Source organism: Falco naumanni, chromosome 4, assembly GCF_017639655.2.
Source record: "Falco naumanni isolate bFalNau1 chromosome 4, bFalNau1.pat, whole genome shotgun sequence".
NCBI classification, from domain to species: domain Eukaryota; kingdom Metazoa; phylum Chordata; class Aves; order Falconiformes; family Falconidae; genus Falco; species Falco naumanni.
This window is the reverse complement of record NC_054057.1, coordinates 15,450,865-15,469,926: the sequence shown is the minus strand read 5'-3', so window position 1 is coordinate 15,469,926 and position 19,062 is coordinate 15,450,865. Positions and strand designations below refer to the sequence as shown.

At 40.2% G+C, this 19,062-nt stretch overlaps 1 protein-coding gene across 8 annotated transcripts in view; it reads left to right on the top strand.

Annotated features, from left to right (window-relative positions):
* Positions 1-19,062, top strand: part of TRAK1 (trafficking kinesin protein 1) — a 140,467-nt gene that overhangs the window by 91,040 nt on the left and 30,365 nt on the right. For all 8 annotated transcript variants that reach the window (XM_040589044.1, XM_040589046.1, XM_040589047.1 and 5 more), the window contains 4 exons: positions 7,001-7,077; positions 10,505-10,621; positions 17,652-17,752; positions 18,576-18,684. In XM_040589044.1, coding sequence (XP_040444978.1) covers positions 7,027-7,077; positions 10,505-10,621; positions 17,652-17,752; positions 18,576-18,684 — 378 coding nt within the window. In that variant the 5' untranslated portion in view covers positions 7,001-7,026. The remainder of the gene's footprint in view (positions 1-7,000; positions 7,078-10,504; positions 10,622-17,651; positions 17,753-18,575; positions 18,685-19,062) is intronic.

Here is a 19,062-nt window from a genome sequence, read left to right as displayed (position 1 = left end):
TCAGAATGGACGATCTGAGAATATGCCTTACTTTAATCATTTATAGTTACTGAAAAGAAGGGGAAAAATAGTGTGATTAAGACTCTTTAATTGTTTGGCCTATTCCACAGGCAGAACATGTACTCACTACTTGTCTGTTATTTCTATGGTAATTTTGATGTTGAGGTTTTTTTCCTGTCCCAACATGTAGGTCCTGTGACTGCCCTCAGTCCTGTTTAGAGATCCTTTGTCCCAGAACTAGTGTTGTACACTTGGCGGAGTTGCAGAATCGGTTCTCTTGATGAGTATGGGGAGCACCTTCATAAAGGTCTAGACAGAACAGTCCTAGAGTTAGTGCATTGCTTTGGAGTTGTAAATTCTCCTGACAGCAACATGTTTACTCTTCATTTGATAAGCTGGTCTGTGAGCTGCCTGCAGTGAAACTTTGTGCTGGGATATCTGCTGATAGACTCCTTAGGTTTTGTTCATAAAAGAATCTGAGTTGTGAAAGGACAGCCTGTCAGTTTTCTTTGGTTAGTGGTTTGTTTGGGTCAGCTAATTCTGAAACTGGGCTGTGTTTTGATTCTTGCTTTTGCAGGTGGGACAGGAAAAGACTGTTAGCTGTTTAGGACCTATGATAGCAGCTAGCCATTACTGTTTCAATTTACTAATGTAACAGATTAAAAGTCCTTGTCTAAAGTACTGGGTAAATGCAGGCTAAGACTCTAGCTGAAGTTTAATCTAAAAAAAAAAAAAAAAGAAAAAAAAGAAAAAAGTTAAATCTCAAGTTCAGGCACTCTGAGGTCTCACTTGCAGAAAATGTAAAATGCTTGGTTTGTCTTACAAAGACATTGAGTAGAACGGAGGCCATACAGGGCTCTGGAATCTTCAAACACTGAAGCGAAGAAAATGGAGACTAGTATTTCTTGAAAACTTTGGCACAGCCAATCCCTCCCAAAGAGTTGGAATAGGAAAAGGTCACGTATTTAAATAAGGGAGACAGTGCAGAAAGATTTACAGTCCAGATCCTGATTTAAGCCTTACACCCATTTATTAGTTGCAAGGACTGCAGTCCAGACATTTCTTGACAGGAAATGGATGGAGGAGAATGTCAAGACAGTAATTCAATGGCTAATAATCAGCAATCCTGCACAAAAAGTTTTAACAGAAGAGTTGTGCTGAGTTGTATCAGTGAACGGTGTGAACGTTGCATTGAGGCGATGGTGAGTTCCCTCCGGGTGCTTTTCCTTATCTCCTTGGTTTCACTTTGTGGCTGTATTTTCTAAGTTACCTCATTTGATCTGTGTTTATGCTAATAGAAGGAGCAAGTGTGTGATGTTCTTGATGAAATTGCCTTTAACCTGATTATTCATTCATCACAAGAAAATTTGGTGCAGTTCTTGCCTTGCTTAGAGGAAGTACTTTGAAATGGCCGTCTACCTGTGTATTTGACATAAGCTTTAGAAAAGAAAGAACAGCAAAATGTTTTCCCAAACCTGAGATTAAGTAATAGTGTAGGTTTGTATGTGAGGCTTTAACTGTGTGAGAGAAGTGGTAGTGAACAAACACCCTTCAAAACATAGCTTAAATGACAAGATAAAATGTCTTCTTCAAGAAGAATCAGTAACTGCACCTTAATAGTAAAAGATTATTTTGCAAACTATGCCATTGAAATGACAGTAAGTGAAGCTGTAACATTAAAAAAAAAAAAGGAAAAGAAAAAAATCTGTTGGCATTATCTATTGAACTTAAGGTAGTTATTTTTCACCGCACTAATATGGCCTTGCTGATGGAGTATGTATTGCTCACAACATTGTGTTCTTCCAGACTCCTCCATGGATCTCGCCCACAGTGTGACTTGACAGTTGTGAAGCAGTTGGCAGGCTGTGACCACTCTTTATCCCCGTAACCAGGGTCACAGCCACCCGCTGAACTCCAGATCTGCCTGCTGGAGGAACTGGGCTGCCTCTGTGCTTGGAGGAGTGGGGGTGGCTGGAGGAACTGCTGGCGTGTTGTGTCAAAATTTGGACTTATAGCAAGTCATGCCTCAAAAGTACATTTTATTTTATTTTTCACACTCCAGTGACAACAGTCACTTAAAATTTTTCAGCTCTTCAGGTGAATGTGTTCTCTTAGGGCCATCTCAAACATGAGGGGCAACAGCGTGCCTGGAGCCTCTGCTCCAGCTTAGCCAGGGCTGCCAGAAGGTCCTCTTCAGTGGAGGAGAAGCTACCATTTTAATCTTTGAACATGTAAAATCCTGCTACTCTGGGCCAGTAACAGAGCTGATGGCATGTTTTAGGTACCATTTTCCCAAGTCTGTTTGAAAGGGAATATATATATAATATGGCAGAGTTTCAGAATTCCTTATGCGCTTGGCTCAGGTTGGTGCAGTGCTTGCAGTAACTAGTGCCAGAGCATAGCTGTCAGTGGCTCTAGAACCGAATCTGTGATTTTAGCAAGTGCTTTATCCTCAGAGTGCAAAAGTAGCCTTTTGGGAATGAAACCCATGTGAGCTGAGGAGTGTCGGAGTCTGCCGGGGTCCCTGACTACTGATGTTTGCCAGGTGGTACCTGGCAGTGGGGAGCGCGGCTGGCCAGTCAGCGTTACTGCCCGTGGTCCGTGCATCTCCAGTGCGCGACATTCAGCATGCAGGGAACGTGCCACTGTGTTGCCAGTGCTCGGGCAGAGCTCTGAGCAGCAAGGAGGCAGACACAAGCTGTTCCTGAGGCAGGGCTTCTCATGACTGAGCGAGAATATATAGGCCTTGCAATAGTTAAAGGCTTTGGGTAGGCACTGTTGTGAATGTCCCCCGCTGCCACCTTGCCTGGAACAAGCTTCAGTATTAAAATTGCCAGAGATCTGTGCTCCATGAAGAGTATTCCCTTATCCTGGTGTAGTTTCCAAGAAAATAAATTTTGGTAGTAGGGAAACCCCCATGCACTAGGGCCTTCTCTGTTAGACTCTATATACAGGTCAGTATTATCTGCCTAAAGCCTGAAACTTTACTGTAACATCTTATCCCCCTTCTGTTTCCCAGTAGTTGAAAACAGATGGGAAGAGGTGCAGTGGGAGCTGGGCTTTCCTCTTCAGACATGGCTGCTCTCTTTTAGTTCTTTAGTTTGTCCTGATTGCTAGGTCTCAAAAATGATGGGGGGATATGCCTCAAGGAGGGATGCAGGGAGCAGGGGCTGAGAACACTTGTGACTGCTGGCTCCTGTGATTGTCTCCCCCCCCCCCTTCCATCTGAATCGCCTGTTCGGTAGGTGGTGGCTCACTGCAGCAGCTCCCAATAATGGTATTCTTGCTTCCCTTCACTTCTATGGCTGTTTCCTGTTCCTGGAAACAATTTTCCTCTAAGTAGCATGCTAAATGGCTGTGTAGTTTTCGGGGAGCAATCCAGGAAGGTACATACTTTCCTCTCTTCTCCCTGAGCATCTTCAGCTTGGGAATTGGTGCTTTCTTCAGTGCAGTGCTCAGAGCATGAAAGAAGCTTCCAATCAGGTGCTGCATTAAATAGATGATGAGAGAGAAATCCAGAGTATACTCATCCTTTCAGCTGTATTCACGTTGGGAAACACAGGAATGTGGGTACCCATACATTTTCAGGTTTTAAGAGGGTATGAGGATGGTGCTTTGTATTTAAAGTTAGAGGAAATACTTGATCTCTGTTGCATTTATCCATATTTGAGTTTGTCTGTTAGGAAAAAAAATCAACCACCAAACCAAATACTTTGAACTGCAAATGTGTCCCTGATAGCATGTATTTAATGCTGTTATGAAAATAGTGTAACAGAAGCTTTCTCTGTTGTTTGTTTCCTGGTTTGGATCTGTGACATTACTTTCAAAGCAGTTACCAAAACATGTTTTCTAACTCTGTGTCTCTAGAATTCTATGGTTGTTCCACTTGCGGTAGACTTTTTAGAAAAATATTGTTACTCTTCCTTTCTTTGTCTAGCAGCCCTCTCCATAAACTGAGAGGTGCAAAGTGTATTTGATTTGAATGTTTGCATGTACCCATGCGTTTAGACACTGCTCTTCCTATCACCCTCAGGCGAACATACTACTGATTTGCAAGTGAGTGAAGAGAGGTCAGTAAATTGGCACTGCGGGTTTTGTATTACAGAGCATTGTCCTTCATTTGCTCTTGTTTTATCTTCACAGTAGTGTTACCGCACTCACATACTCATCGGAAACTCCAGCAGGCTAGAAACATACTATGCAGAATCCATGAGAGATGTGATGGGGTTTTTTTCCCATCCATATTTCACTGATCAGGGCTCAAAATGTTTATTCAAAATAGTGTGTCTTTTTTCACTGGTAGATTTTGTGAACACTAAGGAAATAAAAATCGCTGCACTAGCAACTGACCAAATGCTATCTTGTAATCTGTGGGGGAGGAATAATTACATACTTTGTCAGTGTTTTGAAGTTGTTTTTTTAAATGCTGTTTCTCAATTGCTTTCTCTCCCCTCACTTTTCACCTTCTCTTTCCCACAAGCATTGATTTCTGAGTGATGGAGAGCAAGGCATCTTTGCAAGTTTGCCCTCCTTCCAAAAGGAAAACCTTCCTTTTAGTTAGTAGCACTGCACTTCTGCTGTGTTTTGTGTTTAGTGCCCAAAGGAGGTAGTGGACTGAAGGAGGCATTTTATTATATGCAGTCTGTTGAAGTTTGTTCCCACTTGGATGTTGAAGAGGATACACAAGTTACCATTTCTGCTTTGAAACCCTTCCACCTTGGCAGAGTGATACATGAAGGTCTCTGTTTAAAAATAATGATCAACAGTATTGTGATGGAAACTTGGAGATATAAAAGCTATTGGTGACCAGGTCACTACTGCTTTGCTAGTAATAAGTCTGTTGTGATAAGGCTGTGGTGTTAGCCTGCCAGGTTAAAGATTAAATAGCAAGGTCCAAAGGAATAGCCGACTGAGCAGCCACGCAAATGAACCTTTATCACTTTCCTAGATGAGTGACTTTATTCTGTCTGTGGGAGCATTGTCCTTTTACCAGTTTGGATGTTAGGAAGTTTTTATGTTCACCTGAATTAGGATGGCATGGTGGTTGCCATAGTCATAATCAGTGGTGATTATTACTGCTAGGTACAGAGTTAAAGTGAGCTTGCTAATGATAATCTCAAACATTATTTTATAGTAGTAAGGGAATGCTGTAACCAAAGGAACTACTTAGTGTACCATTGTTTTGGAAAATAACTTGCTGGCGTCAGGGCTTGTGATAGATGCTTTTATGGCACAATTTATGATCTTACCATGTCTTAAAAAAATTTCGTTTATGGCAATGTTTGGTAGTTTGTTTTTTTTTTTTGTATTGTGAATAGTCTTCTGGATGTGTCACCATCTGTCTTCATGTGAAGTTTTTATGGAAAGCTTCTGTTTAACCTCTCTGTTTATTATAGCTGATGTTCTCTGCAAGTTACTTCATTTTTTTTCCTGTGGAATCCTGATTAGTCTGCTTTTGACTGCCATAGCTTGTAGTTTACAGATGCACTGTATTTTTGTCTGTGCAGTGGTATAGCTATTTTTTATATTGGTATGTAATGTCAGATTATTACTTTAAAGTGTAAGAGTTTTTACTGTTATCCCTTTCAGACTTAATTATTTGGATAAGTGTAATTATCTTTTGAATACTTCTGATTGGCATCTTTTGGAGTTCACTGGCACTGCTGATGTCCCTAAATATTGTAAATGTTTTCAGGATTTGATCCTCAAAAATAGAATTTGAGAAACAGGAAAATAAACAGAAACAAATTGCCCTTGTTGACATAGTTTAAGAACTTTCTGATGTTTAAGTATGGAAAAAAAACAACCTCTAGCATTGCAACAGGTATCTAAGTACTGTTGCATTTGGTCCATTATGGGTGTGCCTTTAGAAGTGATCAGCTGTACATTTGTGTATATGTAGATTGTTATTTATAAATTGGGTAGTGTTGTTTCCTTAGTGTGACAAACTGTCTCCTGGTAATGTTACTGTACTCAGTACCCCCCACCCCCACCCCCCTCATTTAAATCTTATTAGACCTTATCTGTCTCTCCCCCCACAGCCTTAATGCACGCTAGGGCAACATCAGCTAATCTGTCAGACAGAGCTTTAACAGGACATCATTGAAGATAAATCCCCTAAATAGCAATTCGTGCTACAGCAGCCTGGTAACTCGTAGTACATATGATCAAGGGAACTTCATGAACAATCCCTTTTTCCCAGAACTATGGAGTTTGAAAAACAGGTGTAGCTGAAAATGGAAGGAATATAAGGGTAGAGGAGAAAGTGCTCTTTTCTCCTGTGATCATTAGTGGATTTTTAGAAAACTTGCAAACTTTTAAATAAGTCAATATAGCTTCTTAAAGGTGGTAGACTAAACCTCTGCCTACTTTCTTCAGTATAAAAAACTTGTGGTTCCACCTTAGTGATTAATCAACTCATCCAGTCCAAGTAAATATTTCTCATGAGCAATATTGTGGCCACTGTGGTGTGTTCTGGGTATTATAAGAATATTATTTGCATGCCTTCTGTATTTACTTTGCTGTCTCATACAGTAGAACCCAGTTCTTATCAACTTTATATGACATAGTATCTTCATGTTGAACAGTGTTACTAACCGTATTTATTCATGGAGTAACAAAAAATTATTGCACATAATACAATGACTAAGTGATGTGATAGAATCTGAATCATGTATTTAAGAATGTCTATTTTCATTTCTTCCTTGATGTTTTTTTAATAAACTCAAGATACTCCTTCAGACAAAAGATTTAACATTTTAACTGTTTGTTCTGTCACTGAAAAAAGCAAATAGTGATTACAAAAGAAGAACACTTGCATTCTCAGTTTAACTTGAAGCTTTGATTATTTTTCTGAGTTTTTTTTAAGCTTTTGATATACATACCCAAAAGTTGAGATAAGTATTTTCAAGATGAAAACTTATGCAAACTCAAACTCTTAAGAGTATTTTCCCTTTAACAGTGTTACCAATATAATTAATGTTTTATTTTTTCCTCACAGTTTTATGTGCTGAAAGAGTGGGCCAGATGACTAAAACATACAATGACATAGATGCTGTTACACGTCTTCTCGAAGAGGCAAGTATTACATCTCTTTAAGGACCCATTCACAGTATGAGGCGCTAGTACAGAAATTATATGGTACCTTAGTACAGATGGTTGGTAGACTGTCCTCTAGTGAGGAGGAATAAGTGCTCTGAGGTATGTACACTTTATCTCATTGGTAAGGTAAATATTCTTTCTAAATAAAGGTTATTTGTTTACCCCAGTCATATGGATTCATTACTTATGCTTATTTTTCAGTTGAGGCCATTTAACTTGCTATGGTCAAATAATTGACATAACGAATGAGGAGGAGGAGAGTGGAGGGAGTTGTTTTAAAATGACACGCACATTTACAGTACATGTAAAGCTAATAGTATAATTATTGATGGATTTAGTCTTTTTAAAAAATAAATTTTAAAAGGCTCACAAATAGTCTTACATTCATAATTATTAGCTCAGATAATGTCTTTCCAGAGAAGTGCATTGACACAAAATAAAAAAATGTGTAATATCCCATTTGTCTCCAAACCTTTTCTTCTTTGCCTTATATTTGGTTGTTTTGGGTTGGTATTTTTTTGGTTTTTATATTAAATACCATTATTATGTTAATTGTTATTATTTTAATCCTTGGCACTCAAGAAATGTCAAAAGGCAACTGTCAAGCTACGATGCTTATTAAACATGATAAATTATTTGACAGAAATCAGCTGCTTTTCTGCAGTAAACTTGAGCACTGTTTTTCCGAGTAATGTTTGTGGAGAATTTTTTAGGTGAAAACTATTACAACTGTATTGGTTCATGGCTGAGTGTTCATATTTATTTGCTTGTTTATTGCAATAGCAGTGTCAAAAATGGGGTCTGTCTGTCTAAGAGATGTTGGGTGGTCTATTCCTCCCCTAGCTCTGCAAAGAAACAACCACGGGAGTGCTCACATTTCCCACCTATGCTTGATAGATCTGTTTGCAGTACAAAGTCCTGCATTTTGTGCTTTGAGATGAATCATTTAAACAACTGTCTGTGAAAATCAGTTAAAACTGATGCTTAACCTAAAAGACTTGTCCTGGAATAATCCATTAATTTGTAGTAACAGTCTGTTACTTGTTTGTGTCCTGTTCTCTTTGTCTTGTTTGGCTGAGATTTACTTGCGTTTGTTCCACAGCTCCTTCCAGTAATGATACAGCATTCTGCCAAACTGTTGCCTCCCCTGAGTCCACATAGCCAAACATCTATAGATCCAGACATCACACTCATGGGAGCAATGCCAGAATGACTTGCTGAGCCAATGTTTTAAAATTTCTGGTGTACTTTATCTGGATGATAGCAAAGAAAAAACAGGGGAGTGTGTATTAAGTGAACCTTTAATAAAACAAGTACTTTCAGTGTGCCTTTTTCCTTTTATTTGGCCATCTTTTCTGATTAAATCGCTCCATTCCTTGACAGATGTGCACTTACAGCTCCTTTCTCTGTTTTCCAAATGTGGTTATCACAAGACACATCCATTTGCAGAATTTAAGGTTTAACTCCTTCTGGAACCTTGACACACAGAAGCAAGAAAAACCCCCAAAACTACCCCTTGGCTGTCCTTGTTGGCAAGCTTCAAATTATTGCATTATGAAGTTGGCAGGTTGAAAGGTGTAGCATTTTGGGGGGAGGATAGGAAAGATAAGATCTCAGAACAGTATCTGCAAATATTTTGAAAATCTGTGCCTGTTGCCCTGAAACTAAGCAAAGGGAGCAACACCAGGCCTGCCTGGGTATATAGTAAGAACAGGAGTAGATTCCTCTGTGAACCTGCTTTCTCAGCCCTTTCTAATAATAGTGTAAATGTGTCCGGCTTCAGGATGTTTTTTTACATATTTCTGTAATAAATCAGATCCTTATCACTATGAGTAAGAGGCCTAACCCCACACTGAGATTTAGAGCTGAATTGCTAAAAATTGCGTAGGCAGTCTAGGGAGGTTAATTAAAGAGCCTGGAAATACACTTCGATTCCTCAAATCTGAGTTTAGAAACCTTGCTGCTAGATAGCTCTTCCTGTGTAGAGTCAAAGCTGCAACAATATATTTTTTCCACTCGTATTTATGAAGTGAGCCAAATCACTGAACAATAAGTTGGCTTGATACGTAAAGCGAATGTTTTTTGGATAACTTTGTGGGGCCTATTGTTCTGAAAGATTGTACATAAGATTATATAAAGAATTTGTGGCTAGATAATGCCAGTAGCTTTCAATGCAAATATAAGCCTGACCTTCAGAAGCCATTTGGAAAATGCCTTTTGTAGATACAGCAGTGATCAATAACCTCTCTGTTTTATTTACTGATTATGACATAACTACTTTTTTTTTTCCACTATGAAAGCCTCTTCATTCAAATTCATTGACTTCAAATCCATGCACTCAGTAGCTGTAGAGTTTTGTAGGTTTTGTCATTAATGTCTGCATGAAATAAGGTAGCTTTTAGTCATAAAATTTGAATGGCTGTCAGGGGCAGTATAAACCCCAAACTGTATTTTCAGTGAGAGGGAGAAAACTCTTCCTCAGATGGTGTTGAACTAAAGGTAAGTGGGGAATTAACTGTTGTGCCATTTCCCCCCTGTTTTAAAGATCTAGTAGCTGAATAAGAACATGATAAATAGAAATGCTTAATGAACAGCACAGAGTTTTACACATCCTTTCACAGGCAGATTACAACCCCGTGTCTCAGCTTTGCAGAAGCTGAGACATGTATAGGTACATGTCACCAACAGGATAAGCTTCTAAGTTTTATTGGTGCATGTAGCAAACTGTCTAGGACTGGTTATTTCCCATTCTTTGCTTATAGAGGAGGGGGAAAGAAGGGCCAAGCATGGCATGAGAGTAACCACTTAACATAGATTTAGGCATGTGCAAAAACGAAGGGGATAGGATTTGGTATTATACAAAAGCGCTAATGGATATACATAGACCAAGACAGGAGCTGAGTATTTGTTGTGGTGGAATCTGCTTCTGCTCCTGCTCAGCTTACAGCGTTTGATTTAAAGGTTGAGCAAGTGGAAACTGAATGAAATGCCCAAGTTCTTTCATATTTTCATGGTGCTTCTGAATTCTTTAAAATGTAACCTCTGAAGTACTGTGATTGCATTCTGCAAATGGTATAACAAGGTGATGGAATAGTTTCAGTAATTTCTTGAACAAAACTGTAATAAAGAATCAGATCTGGTTTCATTTAAGTTGTTCTACTGTAGACCTTGAAGCTGTGCTTTCATGTGTATGGGTCAGTCTTTTCTGAATAACGTTGCTGTAAATAAGCAGGAATAGAAAAATAAAATTAACAAAAAACTAACCAAACAAATCCTCACAGAAGAAAAGTCTTTTTTTGTTCAAGTACTTGTTCCTTCCCTTTCATGACAATTGTTACCCTCCTTCTGATCCTTTGGTGAATAAAAAATTTGAAATTAACTTTCTCTTCTTAATCCTTCACAGAAAGAACGAGACTTAGAATTAGCTGCTCGAATTGGCCAGTCACTCTTAAAGAAGAATAAATCACTGACAGAAAGAAATGAATTCCTGGAGGAGCAAGTAGAACACATCAGGGAAGAGGTAAGATTTTTATGCCTAAGTGCTATATCTGCAGTGATGGGGAGAATTTTCCATCTAGCTCCACCTTGTCTGTACTTAATTTTCTTGGGCATCCTGTTCGTAGCAGGTCAATCTGTGTTGCAGCAGTTCAGTCAGCCATTTTTCCAGCTTGTACACTTTTAGAAATGTGATCAAAAAAGTAATTTGACCTGTTGGCTCAAATGAGTTGATTTGAGGAAAAAAACCACCTCAAACCATTGTATTTTGCTTTGCCTCGGATTTAATTTTTCTCTGAAACTTGCTGCTATTTTAAAGTCACTATATCCACTGGTTTTTTTCTACCTTTTTTGTCCTTGTTTTCCTGCTTTATTCATAATTCATGTCTGTTTTGATTATTTCACTCATCACACTTTCCTTTATCCTGTCTCCCTTTGTGTGCAGCTCTTTATTTTTCTTGTTCTTCTTGTTCTGAATCTTCTTGTTGGTCCTCACTTGTTTCTTCCTCACCAACTGCTGCTCTAATTGCTTTTTCCCAAATGCTTTTCTATTCATACCTGAGTTAAATTTTGACTCTTGGAATTTTGGGGTTTAGAACATAGCATTTGAACGCTGGGAATGCTTCCCTTTGCTTCTCAAACTGAATATGATATAGGTATCACATATAAGGTAAATTGTATTTATGGCGATTTCAGTGGTGCATGCTCACTGAAATCATGTGCATTCTGCCTTTTCCAGGCTGGGCCAACTTCATAGACTTGTGTTAGGTTTCCAGTGTTCAGATGAGTCAAGATATCTTTTAATTATTTATAATTTTTAATCAACATGCTCTGTATGCATGAACTTGTCATGTCAAGAAGCATTAGGTTATATTGGGAAGCAAAGTGTTATCGGCTGATACTTGCTACCTCCTATTTAGATTGCTAAGATCTTACAGCTTCTTGTGATTTTGCTGTATCTCTTTCCAGGGAACTGTGATAGAATCTGTTGAAGCATGGGTTGGCAGTCTGCTGCAGTTACATATATATGTCTGAGTTTGACTGCAGTAATAATGTTTTAGACATTTGATGAGCACGTGTAGAATATAGTATGATGGTGCATGGGTTTGTCAATTCATAGAATCATAGAATGGCTTGGGCTAGAGGTGACCTTTAGAGGTCATCTAGTCCAAGCTCCCCCGCCATGAGCAGGGACATCTTCAGCCAGACCAGGTTGCTCAGAGCCCCGTCCAACCCGACCTTGAATGTTTCCAGGGATGGGGCATCTACCACCGCTCTGGGCAAGCTGTTCTGGTGTTTCATTGTTCTCATAAAAAAAATATAATAAAAACATACTCCTTTTATATCTAGTTTGAATCTATTTTCTTTTAGTTTCAAACCATTACTCCTTGTCCTGTTGTTATAGGACCTACTAAAAAGTTTGTCCCCATGTTTCTTATAAGCCCCCTTCAAGTACTGGAAGGCTGCAGTAAGGTCTCCCTGGAGCAGTTTCTTCTCCAGGCTGAACAACCCCAACTCTGCCAGCCTGTCTTCACAGGAGAGGTGCTCCAGCCCTCTGATCATCTTTTTGGCCCTCCTCTTGACCCACTCCAACAAGTCTGTGTCTGTCTTGTACTGAGGGCTCCAGAGCTGGATGTTCACCAGAGCAGAATAGAGGGGCAGAACCACCTCACTCAACCTGCTGGCTGGCTGTGCTTTTTATGCAGCTCAGGATGCAGTTGGCTTTCTAGACTCTGAGTGCAGACATTGGTGTGATGTATAAAACATACCAGACAACTTACATTGTTTCAAGTAACACCTTATGTCTTCCAGATACCATGGAATTTTTAAGCAAATATTTATACAGTTGCTATTATTGTATTCCTCTGAATGGGGAGTGGAATGCTATAGGTACTGGCAGATTCTTGATAGCTGTATCTTGGATGGAACCATACAGGATGCTTTAGAAGAGCTCTGTCTGTAACCACAAGTGTCACTAAACTCTGACTTGCTGAGCTAGGGGCAAATGTTGTTTCTGCTATTCCGGGACAGTGACCTTGGTTTGTGATTAGCGTCCGTACGTAGCTTTCAGCAAGAGCAAGAGAAATATCACAGTTGTAGGGCGAGCAGGAGAACCATGAACCACAGGGGATTAAAGTCTTAAAAAATGGCTCCGAATAAAACTGCTCAGGGGTGTGAGATGTTGATTTACATGCAAGACGTGCTGTTGAGAAAAGCATGGATGGGAGGGATCCCAGATGGGTGATAAACAGTGGTGGAGCACACACATAGAAATAATATCCTTTGGTGTGGCCTACCCTTTTTGGCAAGGAAAACTAATTATCTTCTGTCCCAGAGGAGTGCTGTTGCTTGCTGTCCAAGTCCCATCATGTGGCAAACCAATGTATTTGTGCCTTGGTTGCTATGGCATTTACTAGGCATATACGTTCTGACTGGGCAGGGCAGTGCATTCATATCATACATCTGGAATGGAAGAATTGAAGAATTGACTGTGGAAGGTGGAGGACAGGGATGGCCTGCCTCTGTCCAGGTCTGGTTTTATTTATAGGGACTCAGGAGCAGCGTTAGGAAAAGTGTTGCCAGAAATAAGCTTCTTACCAGGTGGCTTGATACATTGGACCATATGTTCTGTCAACACCCATCTTTTCACACTGTCATTTTGACTCCTTCAGAAATTGATGCTTTTGAGGCAGAGCTCATCAGGCTTTAAAGTCATGACACCTGTATGTTGAAAATCTGTCTTTTGTAGGTTTCAATTTTCCGTTAATGTTGAATTTTGAATATTTGAACAGAATGGTAGCTACGGTCATTGCCTCGAAGGCTAAGAGACAAGAGAATTTATTTGGTCCTTTTTATGTTTTGTAAAAACAGCCAAAAAACAATTTGTCTGTGTGGGATCTGTGGTTTCTGTAATATATAGACAAGTTCTTTCTGGTATATGATATAAAGTAAGGTTTTATTGGTATATGTATCGTGGTGTGAATAATTTAGCTTCATATCTCTTTGACCTTCCAAACTTGTCCTGGCAAAACCTTCTGGCCATCCCATTAAGTAGCTCAAGTTTTTCCTGTGTCCTTGTGAACATGCCACATTCATAGGTACATGTCACTTAAGGTAATGTAGACACCTGTGCAAAACACATTAGATTCTCAGGTTTGTCTTTTGAGTTTGTATTGTTAGGTGCTGCTTAGGTTTAGAAAGGGGCTGTGTTCACATTCAATTAAAAACTGACGGAACTGAGACTTTTCTTGTAGCGCGCTGGAGAGCAAATGGTGAGTGCACTGAGCAGGCACTATACTGCGTGCACGCTCTTTAGTCTCAGCTTACTGTTTCAGAGTTATATACTAAAAGCATAACATTATATCGATCAAACTTTCTTATTTGTAAATCATTTTGGTTACAGAGATGGGTGTCCGCCTTTTCAGGAGCAGAAGTGTAGTTCCCAGGTACAGTGTATCTGCCTGCTGTGTTGCCGTGTTCCTAAGGATGCTGCAGCTCCCATCTCAAGACGTGTTCCTTTTTGCTGGGGTGGTGCTGCCTACAGTTTAATGTTGTCTCCTTTGAGATCAGAGCTCAGTATCAAAGCTATGTGAACTGTGACAACCAAGGTGTTTGGAATGGAGTAGGTCATTAGGTTTTAGCTCCTCCTAATCTTTCTAAATGCCCCAGTTTACATTTCTTTTTTGTGTTCACGTCTTGTCATGTATTTCTGAAGCTAAAAATGCAGCGCTTCAAACACAGTGTCAGTCCTCAAATAACACCATCTCAAACCTGGGGTAATGTCTGGGTGATAGAGCCTTTTAGTCCTGTTATTCGAGCTCCAGCTCACATCAGCATTTGTGTTCTGGTGATAGCTGGTTTTAAAGTCCAGGTTTCACTTTGCTCTGTGTAAAGTGAGAGGAAAGGAGAAAACTGAATTATGATCTGGAATGGTGGTTTAAGAATGGAACATTGGGTTTGGACTATTAGAGTATAAAGTAATGTTGGAAAGATGTAAATGCTCTTTGGCTTGGTACTTGCAAGTGTGTTATTACATACAGTGTAACTGGATGTCTTTATTTTAAGTGAATAATTCCAACCTGTTAAGCATTTAGGTGCTGTTAGTCAGGGAAACAATCAGCTGGACTCTTGAAACTGTTGTTAGTGATTCAGTAAGGATTGTTCCCGCGAGTTAGGTTCCATGTCTCTAAATTGTTGTGCTCTGTGTGAGGAGCCTTTTGTCTTCTACCTTAAATTATTTCTAAGATAGATGCAGCTATTTCATGACATAGTTCTGAAGCTGAATGAAGCTTTCAGGGCAGTGAAGTGAATTAAAAGCCTCAACAGATGGGAGTCCTGGGAACCAAGCATGGTGACAGCTCATGGGCCTTGTCCCACGTTGAGCAAGTGCTCAGCCTGTATTGCTTGTAACAATCTGTTGTGCAGGGGTAGCGTGGTAGTGCTTGCTCTGAAGGGTACACGTTGCAGCAGCTTGTGAAAATGTAGAAGAGTTCCTTTCTGTTCAAAAAACAAGTCCTGTATTTTGCAATGTAAAAATTTGTACTGGGCTGGCTGGGCTGGAGCTAATATTCTTCGTGGCAGCCTGCGTGGTGCTATGGTTTGAGTTTGTGACTATAACAGTGCCGATAACAACCAGTGTTCTGGCTATTGCTGACAGTTGTCTGTCTCTTCCCCCCTCACACTCCCCTTTTTTTCTTTCTTCTTTTTCTCTCTGCTCAGCCCCCCATCAGCACAAGATGTTGGGAGGGGGGCACAGCTCAGATACCTGACCCAAACTGACCAAAGGGATATTCTATACTTTATGCTGTTATGCTCAGTAATAAAAGCTCAGGGAAAAGAGGAAGAACATGAGACACTCATGACTGTGGCGTTTGTCTTCACAAGTAACAATTACGTGTGCCAAGGCTCTCCTTTCCAGGAAGTGCCTGAACATCCATCTGCTGATAGAAAACAGTGAATAAATTCATAAATACCTTATTTTGCTTTGCTTGCATGGGCAACTTTGCTTCATTTATTAAACTGTCTTTATCTCAGCCCATCAGTTTTTCTTGCTTTTGTCTTCTGATTCTCTCCTCCATCCTGTGGGGGTTGTGGGGCAGAGTACAGGCTCAGCTGGTGAGTGCTTAGTTGCTGGCTGGCATCAACACCCCACAAAATTGCAATGTTAAAGGGAGGTGTTGCTGGAGGTTACTGCAGTGAGGTTTTCTCACATTTCACAGCATGATTGAGGTTGGAAGTGATCTCTGGAGGTCATCTTGTCCAGACCACCTTCTCAAGCAGGGACACCTACAGCTGGTTGCCCAGGACCATGTCCAAACAGTGTTTGATTGTCTCCAAGGATGGAGACTCCACAGCCTCTCTGGGCAACCTGTGCCAGTGCTCAGTCACCCTCACAATAAAAAAGTTGTATCTGATGTTCAGGAGTAGCTTCCTGTGTTTTGGTTTGTGCCGATTGCTTCTGTTCCATGAAAAGGTCAACATTTCTGGCTGTTCACCCTCCTTTGGAGGCTTGGAATTCTTGGAAATGGCAGTAAAAATTGTATCCTCAGTCTTTTTAATTCATAGAGAATAAAGTATAGCAAAAGCTGGACATGATCTGACACCCACCCACTGACAGTATCTGAATCCTTGCTACTTAAAGAGGCTGAGCCATAATACACTGGAGGGAAGTAAATTGTTATGTTTGGCTCAGCTTTTTAGCTTTTCCTGAAATAGGGGAAAGTGATCCTCCCAAAATTAATGCATGGATTTTTGTTTCATGGTTTTCTAAAGCGTGGTTGGTTTGGGGTTTTTTTGATTGGTTTATGGCAGGGTTTTTTTCCCTTGCATTTTAGAATCCATGGTTCAGGAGGGCTTGGTGTCTTAGCATATCTGATTACACAGAATAGCCTTAGTAAATTACCTTATTTGCTTAAAATTCTGCAGAGTTTAAGTACTTTATTGCATTGAGTCTGCTTTTTGTTTGATGAAAATGCAGCTTACATCTATTTTATTGATATTCTCTGGGGTAGTAACTACAAATATAAATAATGCCTACAATACAAAAAGCAGAAGTCTAATAGAAGCATACATACTCTGTAATTTGTGCATTGGAAAGTGAAGACTGAGGGCCAAGTCTTGCAGTGCAAGTGGAAGGGAACAGATCTGTCTGATCAGTTCTGGTATTTATAGCTATGCAAGACAAATACAATGTAATCACTTGCCATTGGCGTCCTAAATTGCAGCTGTGAAGTGGTGTAAATGCTACTGTGTAACTGAGTTTTTAACTCTTTCCATGGAGAATTGCAATATAAATTAACCAAGATTAAGTTTGTGGATCTCACAATGACAGGGTCTCTTAACCACTCAGTTTCAATTTTTTTTTTTCTTTCCCCTTTTTGGTACCTGTATGTATCTAAGTATGGGACTACCACATACAGCTTTACTAGACTCATGTTTTGGAGTCAGCAAGAGCCCACGCTACACCCAGAAACTGACTGCAGGCTCCACTGTTGAAGCAGCCTCAAGGATGGCAGCTTCCCACCGTGTGGTGGTGGTCTGCAGCTCAGTAGGAACTGAGTCACAAATGTAACCTCACTGCACAAGCATTTTAGTAATTTTGTCTGAAAGTCTCTTGGAGAGGAGGAAATGTCTGTATCTAAGCCAGAAGGTGACAGTCATCACATAAAATGGATAAAAGTGATGTTTGGCTTGATTGTGCCGCGTTAATTTCTTGCATTATCATTGAAATATATCCATTTCTGTGGAGGTGACTCTGGACTAATGCAATAGCAAATCAGGATTACTCATCTTAAAGAAGGTGAAAGATGCCTTATAGCAGCAGATAATAGCGTTTTTTTAATTTATAAAAAAGAACATTTAATGGCTAATTTTAAAGGTACACTTGTCCTTCTTTCTAAGAAATAAAGGAACTGGTTCTGGTCTGTTCCAGTCTTGGCCTCTTGATTTAGTCTGAAGATGATGCTTGGAGGATGAAGAGCTAGCTAATTTGTAGTGCATTTACTTATGAATGTGCCTAGAAAATCAACTTAGTGATCTGCAAATTCTTTGTGCAGGTTTCTCAGTTGCGGCATGAGCTCTCCATGAAAGATGAACTGCTTCAGTTCTATACCAGTGCTGCTGAAGAAAGTGAGCCGGAGTCTGTATGTTCCACCCCGTAAGTTAATCGATCTACAGCACTGAACCTTCACCTGGTACTAAGCAATGGGTAGTTTGGACAATTTAATAGCTTTGCAAAGTAGTGAAATGATCACTGTGTTGGCTGGATCTAAAAATGGGACTCCAAACTTGGTGCATGGCACCAGCTGGAAGGGTTTGCCTTGTACCAGCTGGCTCTCCAGGTGCCAGCAAGAGTCAGGAGGGGAGAGTACACAGGGAGGCTGCTGACACAGCGCCGTAACTTTCACAGGAACTAGGTCACTGGTGGTGAGGCAGACATAGGTCTCGCTTACAGTACCCTGCTGGATCAAATACCTTTGCATGCTGTGCTAGAACGTGCTACCTGTGTGACCTTTGCGCTTGAAGGACCTGAAGGCTCTATGGAAAAATTCCAAGCAGAGGGAAGGAAATAAAGCATGGATTGTAGCACGAGTTCCAGGCAATTAGCTGGCAGAACAGCACTGCAGGCTCTGAGGGGCTGCCTGCCCTTGCTTGCGGAGTTATTGCTGCATTCTGGTGAAGCATGTGCAGCATTAATCAGGAAGCTATTGGGTTGCTCCCTGTAGTAAAGTGGATTCCTTTCTCATAGCCTTAGCTGAATAATTTTTCCGTAGGAAATGTGTGGAATAATAAATAAATCTAAAAATTGTTCTGTTTTAAAAATCACTGCAAATATGCCACTGCCTAAACATAGTGGCGTGAACAAGCTGTATTTTATGTGGCTCTGACTGGTTTTGAGAGCTCTTGTTTAGTCCTGTTCTTCTGTGAGATTGGCCATAATACAGGTGAAAATGAGTTAGAACTGTTGTTTTCCTTACAAGGCTGAAGAGGAATGAATCTTCCTCCTCCGTCCAGAACTACTTCCATTTGGATTCTCTTCAAAAGAAACTCAAGGACCTTGAAGAGGAGAATGTTGTGCTTAGATCTGAGGTGAAAATGCTCACTTTGTGTTTTGCTTAATGCAGTTGTTCATTTAAATGCAAAAACACGGGTGTTGAGAAGTGTGTATCAAAAGTTGAGAAAGTCTAAGAATATATAATTACACGTGACACATTTCTTTGTGGTTGTTAATCATCATCCTTTATCCTTCTAAATGAAGGAAAGGCTGAAACGTGGAAGCTACGTGAAGCTACATGTGAAGCAGTTTCCTTGCCAAAAGAATGTGCAGGAGCATGGACAGGTTTTGGAGTCCAGCACTGCACATAGAAACAAATCTTAAATGGCTGCACTGGCAGATACGGGTGATTTTGGCTGCACGTCTGAAGTTGTAGGCTGGCATGGTCTGTCTGGTTCAAATTCAGTGTTTGG